General features: G+C 33.5%; 1 protein-coding gene across 2 annotated transcripts in view; it reads right to left on the bottom strand.

Moving 5' to 3' along the window:
* Positions 1-12,446, bottom strand: part of VSTM2A (V-set and transmembrane domain containing 2A) — a 34,924-nt gene extending 22,478 nt beyond the window's left edge. For both annotated transcript variants that reach the window (XM_027836840.1, XM_027836841.1), the window contains exons 1-4: positions 12,371-12,446; positions 10,282-10,448; positions 9,063-9,113; positions 4,014-4,350 (exon numbers count right to left, since the gene is read on the bottom strand). In XM_027836840.1, the coding sequence (XP_027692641.1) occupies positions 4,014-4,350; positions 9,063-9,113; positions 10,282-10,448; positions 12,371-12,446 (631 nt within the window). The remainder of the gene's footprint in view (positions 1-4,013; positions 4,351-9,062; positions 9,114-10,281; positions 10,449-12,370) is intronic.
* Between the last annotated feature and the right edge of the window lie 273 nt (positions 12,447-12,719).

Below are 12,719 nucleotides of genomic sequence, written 5' to 3' on the forward strand. Positions count from 1 at the left end.
TCATTTTTCATCTTTCCACAAACATTATATACAATATTTTCAAATGCTTTGCTGAAATCTTTGGAAAATTCATCTTCACCTTTTCATTGATCTACCATTCTAATAATCTTTTCTCTCCACCTTAGAAAAAGGAAATGAGGTTTGTTTTTAATTATTTTTTTCTTGATGAAGTCATGGTAATTGTGTAATCACTTCTTTTCGTAGCTGCTTCCTGACTGTTTCTTCAGAACATTTCAGAATTTGCCATGAATCTGTCAAACTCACTGGACTATAATTTGCAGATTCATCACTGTTCTCAATTTTTTGAAACTTAGAACAAAATGTATTCTTCAGTGGTCCTGTGGCACTGCTCCCACTTTGCACACAGTCCCAAAAACAAATAACATTGACTTAGCAATCACACTTGCCAAGTCTTTTAGTACCTTCAGAAACTGGCTGACCTTGGTGACTTGACTCATTGAGGGCATCTGAGTGCAATTTTAATATCTATCTATCTATCCATTCATTCATTTTTTTTAAATTTTGCCTCCCTATTCATCATTCTTCTTCTGCCCTTCTGTCCTTTCTGATCCAAAGATAGTTCTCCTTGTTAGAGAAGATAAAATCAAAATAAACTTTGAATTATTCTGTCCTGTCTCTCTTTTTTACTACTTATGTTCACATTCATCCTTAGTAGCCCCACAATGATTTTTTCCAAGATAACATAAAAAAAATGCTTGATTTTAAATGCACATGCCCTATTGACGAAGCATGGTCAAATCTTAATTCATACGCTCATATTTTTCCTTGCATGTTCATTTTATTCAAATCATTTGATTTTAAGCAAGTCACATATCCATGCTAAGCTTCAAGTTTTTCATCTGTAAAATGAACATAATAATACTTTCCTTGCCTACTTCCTAGGGGCTACTGTGAATATTTAATATAATAATGGATTTAGCATGTCATACTTGAAAGACCCCTTCTATCAAAGCTAGAAGATTTATCAATTTTTGCAATAGTACTTAAGATAAACATTTTTCCATATTGATATGTTTGAAATTGAGCAAATAGTAAAATCTTACATGGGCCTACTTATATATTTAGTCTATCAGTTTTTCCTTAGATTATTTAAAATCTCTACAGACAGTTATAATAAGATATTTCATTATTCAGGTTAATTCTTAAAAGACATATTTCAAATATTATTGTCTCAACTCTTTCCAGGTATTAAAAGGAGCAACTCTACTATGTCCTTGTTTTGTTAAAGAAGGGAAATCTTTCCATTCTCACAAACATTCAACCCTGTGGACTTTGACCTCTGACCTCTATGTAAAAATAGCATTGCTGTACATATTATCTAATATACTGTGTACTGAAAATGAAACATAGAAACGAGATTTAATTATATGCTCAATGTTAACAAATTAGAGTACTTAATTCTGAACTACCTAAGGTGGAGATAAATATTTGACTTATTATGCCAAGTAAATAATGAAGTAATATGAAGTCAAACAAAATACCAGCCTTTTCTCTTCCTTCCTTTCAGGAAGTTTCATATATTAAAGTGGGAGGTTATAATATTAGTTTTTTACTGGAATGCTAGAAAAGATTTGTTAGCATGGTCATTTTGAAAAGTAAATGATCTTTTTAAATGAAGTGAAATAATGCCTTATTTCTCTCTCAACTGTGATAACAAAAAACCTTGTTTTCACACCATTGTCATGGTAGAGCTTCCACTAAACTAAAAAAAAGGACAACAGCATTTTGTAAAACTGTTGTTGAAAAAGTTGTCCTTTTGTCTTTTTAAGGAATTCCTTCACTGAAGATATGCATATGTATATTCTTTCTGTTATTGTTAAATTTGTAATATATGGATGGTGTAATGTAGGTTTTTTAAGAAATTATATTTTATCATCTATCCTGAATATTTAATTTTAGACTCAAAATATGTAACAATTTCTTATTTTATTTCAAACAAAGAAAAAGAATAATACTTTAAAAATATGCATGAATGTAGAATTATATTTGGAAATAGTTTTCAACAAGACTAGCTAATCTGATCTGATTTTATTTCATGTATTTGATTTATAAAATGTTACTTTAATATCTAAGTATGTGCATGTATGTTTATATATGTATATATACAAATGTATATGTGTGTTGAGTATATTTGTTGTGTATATATAAGTGTGTATATTTGGTACTGCTAGATTTTTACATTTTTATATCAGTTTTCCCTCTCTCCCCAAAAAAACATACTATATTCTTAAATGAAGATTTGAGGATGTTAGTATATCTCCTTTGATGACAGAAGTGAAAAGCCCATTATCCCAAAAGATAAAGTGTGAGTTACATAATGTTGGCAAACAGCAGCTAGATATTCTGGCAATAATACTCCTATCATTTTTTCATGTAGCATAATAGAAAATGCATAGGCAAAGTTAGGCCATGTTGATATTCAGTGAGTGAACTGAGTCACCAAACATCTGCCATGTTCATTCCAGCTATATTCTTGACTAATTATGTTTGTCATGAGCAAAGCGATAATATATGATCTTCATTTAGGATGTAACAAAAAATTGGTAGGTCCTGATAAGCTAATCCATATTTCTATTTAAAGTTTATAATGATTACAGCAATTAAGAGGTGAGGTAATTGTGTCTTGGAGGTAATAGCTGTTAACCAATAAAAATGGGGAAATAAAAAGCAGGTGTTGTGTCATCATGGTATAAAGGCCTTCCTGTCGCCCTGAAGGCTATGCCAGTGGAATTTAAGCCTTGTTTGGTGTTATGAAACCGTGAAGTCTTTGAATATGGGCATGGGGTTAGTATATTTATTTTTTGTCATCTACACTGATCAAAAGGGTTCATTCAGTAGAAGACTAGCCACCAGTTGATTATTTGTTATCAGCCAAAGCTAATCACAAAAGCAGTCAACAGAAGTGTAGAGTGGTAATCAACTGCATCAATAGATGAAATCACGGATCCTCAACTTATTATTTTTATTTCAAAAGAAATTTTCAGAAAATGTTCAATCTGTAGGTGGAATAGCTGCAAAGGACTTTGAAATGTTTTCAAAATGTATTTCCATGCCAATACTGATGGGAATTATGGTTAGATAATTTTGCCTATCATAATGCATGAAGAATAAGGCCAATAACAAAGAATTCTATCATTTTATGTTCTCTAAAGAGGTTCCAAAGATGGCTTATGGATATTTTAACAATGAAGGAGATGTACTAAAGTGCTAATCATCATGGGGAGAAATTAATCACTGTCATCATGCCAAGGCTAACACCTCAAAGAGTTTTCATTGATTGAAGTGATAGAACAAAAGTATGCTACTCAGGGAAGCTTTAACTTGCACAATGGATTTAAAAAATATTTAACTATGGTTCCAAATTAATATTCAATACCCATTCTTGGCAACTTTTTTTTCTTTTCTTTTCTCTGTCTTTTTATACTTTCTTCCCTTTTGCACATCTTCATTTCCTTCCATTATTATATCCACCTCTTGCACATGCAGAGAAATGTTCACTTAACAATCAAAAGCTCCCAGAGGAAGAGCATTGTTTAGATGTAAATGACACTGAAAATAGACATGATATATACATATTATATATAATATATATATTTCTTTTTAATTGATGTTAATTTTTAAGTAAGAATAGGCTTTTAAAAATAGGGTATTTTCTTTTATAAAAAATGAACATGCATTTACAGTATCACCCAAACTCCATCATTTATAACTTTGAGAACATGTGGAAATACAGAAAAAGAGTCCATTTTTATTCACCCTTAAAATGAAACAATGTCAGTGACTACAGTGGCTAATTTATATCCCCTGTAAAGCCCCTCCTGATGCCTAGGACATGTATCTCATTAATTGTTGAAATTAAACTATTTTCCCCTAAAACATTGGACACCAATCTGTCCGTACTTTCCTCAGCTGAATAATTATGTCTGGTTTATCCTCAGGTTGAGAGTTTTTTCATTGGTAAAATGAAAGGCTCAAAATGCTTTTTATCATACCTGATTGTGGACTTTGTTTGGGGATTTTGGCTGCAGCTTGAGGGCTGGAAGTGGAGCGCATTCGCTGATTAGCAGAATTATGGATGCTACTGGGAACGGCTGCAGAGATATTCTTTCGGGGCTTCATGTCTTGTAACCACATGGGAGAGGCTTCAAAGGCCTGCATTCTCCGAGAGTGGCTGTTTGCATTGACTTTAAGGTAGGCTTGGGCCTTGTATTCTTGAAGATCTCCATAGTTGGCATCTGTCACTCGGCACTCATATAAGCCTTCATCCTTTTTCCTTACTTTGGAAATCTGAAGCTTGTGGGAGATGTCATTCCCTTGTACTTTTACTGTCTGTAAAATTTTCAGAGGAAAAGAAATGTATTGTTGTGTAAAATTCTGTTCAACGTTTTGTCACCTATACATGCTTATATATAAAATGGATAAATTTTAATAGACTTGGGGACATAGGATCAGAGAACTTTAATTTTCAAGTGCAATTAAAAATAATAAAAAAGTACATTATCTTTTTCATCTCAATTCAATAAATATTTGTCAAAAGCCTACATTTTGCAATGCACATTGGTAACTAGGAATAATATGACAGTATTGGATGTACATGATGGTCGTACATTTCGGATTCAAGCTACCCATCTCCAGGTTGTTAGCCAGGTGATCTCCATTTCCAAAATTAAAGTATCTGGTCCTATTATTATCTAATTGTGTGAGCAACTCTATGATGGTTAGTTCTGGAAAGTATATTAGGAGATCAAAGAAGGGTCAGTCTATGCTGAGTTCATAGATTATTCCAGTATACAATACAAATTAAAATGTGTTTTTTTTGGTCCAAAGGAGGAAGTGAGTGAGACATTACAGAAGGATGTAAATAACTATAATTCTGATAAATTGAAAGAAAAATAGTCGAAATGCAAGCACTACCAAAGTTCTTACGATATATACTACATTAAATAACTATCATTTAAATAGCACTTAAATGTTTGCAAAGTACTTTCCATATTTCTTTTGATCCTCACAAGAATTCTTTGAAGCAAGTACTATTACCATATACTTTTACCTATACAGAAACTGAGGCTGACAGAGCTTGTAAGTGACATGTCCAGGGTCACACAGCTAGTAAATGTTTGGAGTAAGATTCAAACCTGGGTCTTCCTATGTCCAAATCCATCATCTTATATATTATGCCACTTAGGTACCTCATACATATAAGTTATGTACTCAGTTCGCATAGGCTTTTCTATTGGAAAAGATATTTCTTTTTTTAGCTTAATCCAAGTCAAATATGATGCACATAATAGTATGCAATGATAAGGATAAGTGGTTTTATAAGCTTGACTGGAGTCAATGAAGTGACTCTAAGATTGGCTGCCACATATTTTCAAGTCCTACTTTTGACACAAATTGGCTATGTAACCCTGGACAAGTCATTTAATTGCTCATTGCCCCAGGCAAATTTCTGAAACTATAATGTACAGAGAAAGTACTAATCTGAATTAATAGAGAATATTTTCTCAATAAGAGTTTCTTTACATATCAATGAAATTACAGGTATAGGCTGTACATGTGTATGTATATTTTTATGATTATATCTATATGGACATGTGTATTAATACATCTTTCTATCACAGAATTTGAATAAACTAAAGTTCATTAAGTTTAAATATATGTGTGATACATATGTATGCATATATGACTATATATGTATATGCATATGCATATGTGTATGTGTGTATCTGGTGAATACAGATCCAGATTTGTATACAGGAAGATCTGGGTTCAAATCATGCTTCTGATATTTACTAGTTAGTTTTTCATGTTACAAAAAAAACCTATAAATTTTAATTTATGAATGGAATGTCCACACTGGATAGTTATTCAAAAAGTTGAAATTACAAGTCAAGACTTTTGTAACTGAATACCTCTGTTCCCTTATTTATAAATAATAACCATAATTCCTAATAATTATTCAGGGCTTTTGAGCCTTTAATGTTGCTTAACATATACCTCATTTGATCCCTACAACTAACCAATAAGATAGCCAAGTAACTATTATTATAGTAGTTTTGCAGTGAAGAAAACTAAAGTTCAAAATGTTTAATTGACTTTTCTGAAATCATACCATCAGTCAGTAGCAGAACTGGCCCTAGGACTCAAGTCTCCTGGTGTTGTCTAGTGATCTCTATTAAACTATGTGATTTTTTTTATAAGTTATTATCTGTGGATATAAGGTAGTAATATCTAGATAGTAAAAACCTTACAACAATTCTGCAAGGTGAGTACTATAAATTTTATATATCCCATTTGACAGAGGCTAAAATTGAGACTCATGAAAGGGAAGTGACTTGTCCATACTCATAAATTAGTGTCAGAGGATGCATTTGAACTCATTTTCCTGACACCAATTCCAAAATTTTGTCCATCATACTATAAACATCTGTGTGTGGAAGAATGACAAGGTTTATGTGACATTTTTATGAGTCAATGTGTTTGAAGTACAGATAATAAGATATAGAAACAAAGTCAGGATGGTTGCACACACTTGCTGCATATATAACTTAAATTATTATTCATATGTCGGTAATAATTGTTATATCTAATAGTACTGATGTGTCTGATGAATTTGGGAAGACAACGTGAGGCCTTTAGTTTCACATCATCATATTTTATATAGCAAGCTGTTTTTTATGCTTTGGATAGCTTATTCTGATCACAAAATTGTATTGACTTTTCCACTTTCCTCACCACACCCAGTTTTGCTTAAATGGTAGCTCATACCTCTGACCATTTCTTTCCACTAACATGGCCACAAGACTAGTTCAAGCCCTCAGTAAGGTTATCTCAAGGATTATTCTCCTGATTGGTCTTCATGCTTTCTATCTACTTTCTCCAATCCATCCTTTGCATAGCTTTCAAATTAACTTTCTTAAGATATTATCTCAACACAACATTTCCATGATGAAAAATGACAGTTGCTCACTATTGTCTTTATTATAAAAATATTTTTCCCTCTAGCCTTTAAAGTCTTTCACAATCTGGTTCCATTTTCCTTTTCAGAGTTACAAGGTTATCCAACTTCATTTGCCCTACTTTACATTCTCATCAAACTGGCCTAATTTCTAAGATAAGCATTATTTTATGTGCCTGGAATATATTTCCTCCTCATTTTTTTTTTTCTCTTAAAAGCCTTTACTTCTTCTAAGGCTTGGTTTAGGTGTCATATCCTACTAAAAGATTTTCCTGATTTTCTAGTTCTTAATGTTTCTCCTTTATTTTTTTGAAAATTTTCAAGGATTTACTTATCTTGGCAGGTTTTTTTTTTCTTTCTCTCAGGAAAATGTAAGCTTTTTGATGGCAAGTGTGTTTATGAGTGGGTAGGGTGCCTTAATAGCACCAGCAGCTAGGCATAGTGCCTTGCACAAAGTATTTAATAAAATGTATATTGAATATTTTTAAATTGAAGAAATTCAATGGGTTTATTTTATTTTTTACAATACAGATGTGTCTTGAATGTAATCTGAGTCACTTTACTATTATATTATACTTTTAATGAAATTTTAAGAGAAGCATCCTTCTTATATATAGCCTCCATTTTTGGATACCCTAACAAAGAACCTATCACATGTGTTTAATGACTATGCCCTTCCATATACTGGAAATATTCAATTCTTATTCTTGAAGAATAGGTAACTATATCTGGGTAAACTGCCTTTTCACTTAGATCAGGGGTGGGGGAGCTGCAGACTCAAGGTCATGTGTGGCCGTCTAGGTCCTCAGATATGGCCCTTTGGATTCAGTCAAAGGGCTGCATTTGAGACCTACAGGGACACATGTGGCCTCAAGGCTACAAGTTCCCCACACCTGATTTAGATTCTCATAGCAGGGTCATCAACATTTGATACAAAATACTATATCTACAACAGAAGATAATGCTTAGAGACATCACCTATTTCTGTGTAAAAAGTTATGTGGACTTTTGAAAAATAGTAACAAAAGTTTGAATTATTTAAATTTCAAATTAAACTAATGTTCTCCCTCCCAAATTACTACATGATCCTGCCCTTGGAAGACATATGCATCATTTTTGTTGTTGTTGTTGTTTTTCCAAAGCAATATGTTAACCAAAATTCAGGGAATGTAAAACATTAAGGGACCATATATCTTTAAAATGACAATCTTCATCAGTTTTAAAGACCTCAAATAAAGAGGTTCATATTTCAACATAAATTCATGAAACTTAAAAATTAATGTTGCTTTCAGTAAAATATATACTTCCTAAGGCACTGTTGGATATCTGTTTTTATATCCCCTAACTCAGAGAACATTGCTGTTCCTATACTAGGTGTTTAATAAATATTGACATCCTACAATTGGTATTAATTTTGTCAAAGCTTTATCTTATTATCAATGTCATTTAAGGTTAATTCTTGCCATCAAAAACATTAAAATCTCATTGATATATTTTCTACTACTCTAATAATTTTTTTCATCTTTATTTTTAACTTGCTAGGAAAGGAAGTTATTTATTTTCATTCATAGGTAAAAATGGCAAAACAGGTTGCTATTCAGACTGTTATCAGGAATACTAAAAAGCAAAATTGCTGTCCTGACTTTATTTTATTTTTGGATGGGTTTGTGAATGAAGCACTTTATAACCTATAAATAAAAATGTTATTATTTTATTATTTACGTATTCATTACTATTTGAATTGTTTCATGTAAGGATCAAACAAAATGGTTTCTGTAGTGAAAGCTGAAAGAAAAATAAACTGTTTACAGGTTGTTATTGGTGGTGGCTTTTTGTTTTTGTTTTTTGGGTTTTTTTTGCCTAATACATTGTCTAATTCCCATATATCCCCTACTTTCATTCAAAAACATTTTTTTAATTAAAAAAATAAAATAATTTAAAAGACTTCTTAATTAAAAATTAATAAATTGGCCACAGATTATTATTAGCTAGATGTTAATAAATGACAAAGCTAAAATAATATGATATATATGGGGTGGGGGTAGTTTTGTCTTTCATTTCTAACGTTTTTGAATATACTTACGCTGATTTTTGTTCCATCATTGTCTAGGTCTCTTTCTGGTAAGAGCTCCACCTGTTGGAGAAATATAACATTGCTTCAAAAAAGGCATGACTGAGCCTTGTGCTTTAGAATGTCCCTGGAAAAGCTGAAGACAACCAGAAACTCACTCGTATGCTAAGTCTGCCACCTATAGACAGAACATCGTTTTCCCCTTTCAGAAAATAAGGATTTTTGCTTTGCAGACAGCTATTTATTCATTTATTTTACGTTTACTTTTTTTTTTTTTCCTTTTTCCTTACAGGAAAACCAAGTGAGCCCACTTACAGGAGAGCCAGCTTTTAAAACACCAGTTTTTGTTTATTTGTTTGTTTGTTTTTCTTTTGGAGAAGTGATGAACTGCAAAGGTTCACAGTGGCATCAGGGAAGGAAGCCTGCTAGGTGGTTATTTATTTATTTATTTAGTCTCCAGGATAAAAAGCTTTAGTGCTGGAGAAGGCAAGGGACAACTAGGTCTTACAGAATTCTCCCTCTTAATCTTTTATTCCAGTTCTGGTCTGTTTGAATTCAGTTTATGGCTTTATGGTTTAATGGTTTATGGATAAGAAAAAAAAGAGAGAGAAAGGGTCTATGACAGGTAAGGTGCACATGAATATTCTTTTGTTAATACTGGATCTTCTGATCTGATATTAGGATATCAACTGATATTAGGGTAATTCCAGTAGATGATGATTGAAATAAACTCTCTCTCTCTCTCTCTCTCTCTCTCTCTCTCCTCCCCCCCCACCTCTCTCTCATTTATTTTATTCTATTTAAGTAAAACAATGGCAAAAGAGGAAAGAAAAGAAGAAGGTCGTTTTTCTTCCAGTCCATATAAGGGGTGACATGGCATATAAAAGAGAGCAATATAACATTGAAATCATCAAATTTAGTTGCAAGTCTCAATGCCACTGTTATTACAAACTGATGAACTGACATTATACTCCCTTTAATAGAAGACAGATTCTTAAATTTAAATGTGACCTAAGAAGGAATCTACTTGAACAATGGCCTTGCCATGCTAGGTATTCCTTAATGTGTATATTACTTGTGGCTTATGGTACAACCAAGCTCTAAAAGAAGCAAGCACAAAATTGCTTCAAGACACCCCTAGAGCTTCAGACTTTGCTTTCGGTGGCTGTTTACTTACAGGAGATGGGGGTGAGGATGAAGAGGGAAAGCCTATGGCTGGGTTGGAATATACCTGAGCACCTGTCACCTCTGCTCCAGTCTCCTGGTCCTCAGCTGCCCGCAAAAACCACCACTGAATCTCCAAGTAAACTGAGGCAGAACCACTCTGGAAAGCACATGACATTTCCACATTCTGCCCCTCAGTTGCTGTAACATTTCGAGGAAACTCGGTAAATTTTGCTGGAAAAAAAAAAAGATGTATGATTTGAATTTGTATTTCTTTTATTTTTCTTCCTTCCCTTCACATTTCTTCTCACTTGCTTTCTTTTTTTTTAAAATAAATGACCTTTATCATGTTTGCCTTTCCCTTGCTTTCTCTCTCAGTTCCCTTCTGACTTCTATCCCATTTTGTATAATATGCTTATATCACTTTCGTCTTCTTATGACCAAATAATGGGAAAGCTAACTAGCTTACCAATCACTCCCTTGAGCTGGCCAAGTTGCTTATAATTAAATTCAAGGATCCTTTCAGTGAAATGCAATATTTCACAAAACTCATGAGGGATTCAGTGTATAGCAATTTAGAAAATCAGCCCAGTTGATGCATTATAACATTTTGGAGGTGAAAGTGTAGCCTGTGAATCATTTAACACGATTCTGCTAACTTAAGTAGATACTATGAATCTTTAATGTTTTAATGAGGGGTTATCATTATGTATCATATCTCAAGATGCACATTTCAGTCACATCAAAAAAGGGTTTGCTATTTTCTCTTCCTTATATTGCATTGTATGCATCTGTTGTTCCTTTTAGCAAACCAAATTGCACTGGTTCTGACAAACTTGGTAGATATCTTCCTTTCCAAATTAACCTTCATCTTTGACTCCAGGTTTTTATTTGCCAATATTGCAGCATTTGAGACTAGCTCAGGACACAAATGCTGGTGTTTTTGAGTGTGGTGATTTTGTTACCATTTTTTTTAAACTAGTGACCAAGATGATTTTATATTTTCTTCTTGTCTCTATACTTGCCAGTACACTCTTGTAATGTGAACACCTGACATTTAGGAAAGTCACAAAGAACACTTCCTTTAGGCTAAAGGCACCCATTTAACAGTGAATGGTAGTACTAACTTAGTTGCAAATAGATTGCATCAGATAGTTGTTTATCCCAAACCCACGGGAGAATTTATGAAAGGCAGTTACTTCCTTCCAGTTCTTTTAAATCCTGCTCCCTAAAGGTCATCTTCATAAGATTTGTGTGTATGTGAAGCTGGGAGTAGAAGTGCAGGACAGATTGTATAGTTATAGAGGAAGGTTGCATGATCCTCCCTGGGCTCACTTTTTAAATGATGGCACCATTACAGGTTATTTTTAATCAATTCACTATTATCCTCCCCTGCAAAAAAAAAAAAAAAAAGACTTCGACTGATTTCTGACTATTTACATTTAAAATATGAAATAACATATCTAAATATCTTCTCATTAATGAATGAAAGAGTTTTCTCTCAAAGAGGCAGTCTTAGTGTAGTACTTGGATTTGCAGAGGCGATGCAGTAATCAACCCAAGCAGTGGCTTGTGATCTGTCCACGGTGCTGAAACGATCACTGCAGCCCTCAAAGTTCCAAACAACTGGCTTTTTTTTTTTCCTGCAGAGAAAGGGCTGCTTGTAATGCAAGTAGCACCTTTTATTGGATCTTCTGTTAGATACACATACAAATAGGAGAGGTAAAAGAACTACGCAAAATAATGGCAAAATTAAAGAAACAAGCCAAGCCCAAAGGATATCAAAATGCATTCTGGTTTAACTGTTCGCCTACAACTGGTGTTTTAGTGATCCCATTGCCATGCTGGGGCATGTTTGCAATGATTTTGTACGCATGAGTGATACTCAATGCATGTACACAGATAGCTCATCAGGACAGTTTTTTTATGCTTTCTGAGTAACACACATCCTGGCCAGAAAACCTGGTTTTCTTTAGAATCCAGTAGGTTTTCAATCAACTTAAAATAATAAAGCCTCCAAATAAAACTCTACCCACACTTTCCAAACCCATGGAATGCTTGTTTGGGAACTCTGACTACATTTGATCATTCAGTGATTTTCAGTCTCACTTTATATACAGGGAGCACTCGCGCGCACACAGCCAACATCGACTTACCTTGAGAAGAAAGTCCTTGCTGTATATATAAAACAGAAAAGAAAATGAATCCAACATAAGCCAAAAAGATCCCCATTATTCCAAAGCCGAAAAGAAAAGTCACATCAGGGTAATCGACACCAAAATGTCTTGGAAGAAATCCGTGCGAATCTATAAAAATGCTCTGCGTTGTTTCCCGAGATGCGACACTGAAAGCATTCTGCTCCTGCTCAGGGGGTGGATTGTCTTTGGGGAAAGGGTATTGAGATGCACAGAAGATAAAATGGGCTGGCTTGAACGTTGTGAAGCTGTAAGTCCAGATCCAGAATAGAAACGGTAAAAAGTGGATATCTGCTCCTTCGTTGCCTGT

Source organism: Vombatus ursinus, unplaced genomic scaffold (genome assembly GCF_900497805.2).
Source record: "Vombatus ursinus unplaced genomic scaffold, bare-nosed wombat genome assembly UNPS02014820.1, whole genome shotgun sequence".
Lineage (NCBI taxonomy): Eukaryota > Metazoa > Chordata > Mammalia > Diprotodontia > Vombatidae > Vombatus > Vombatus ursinus.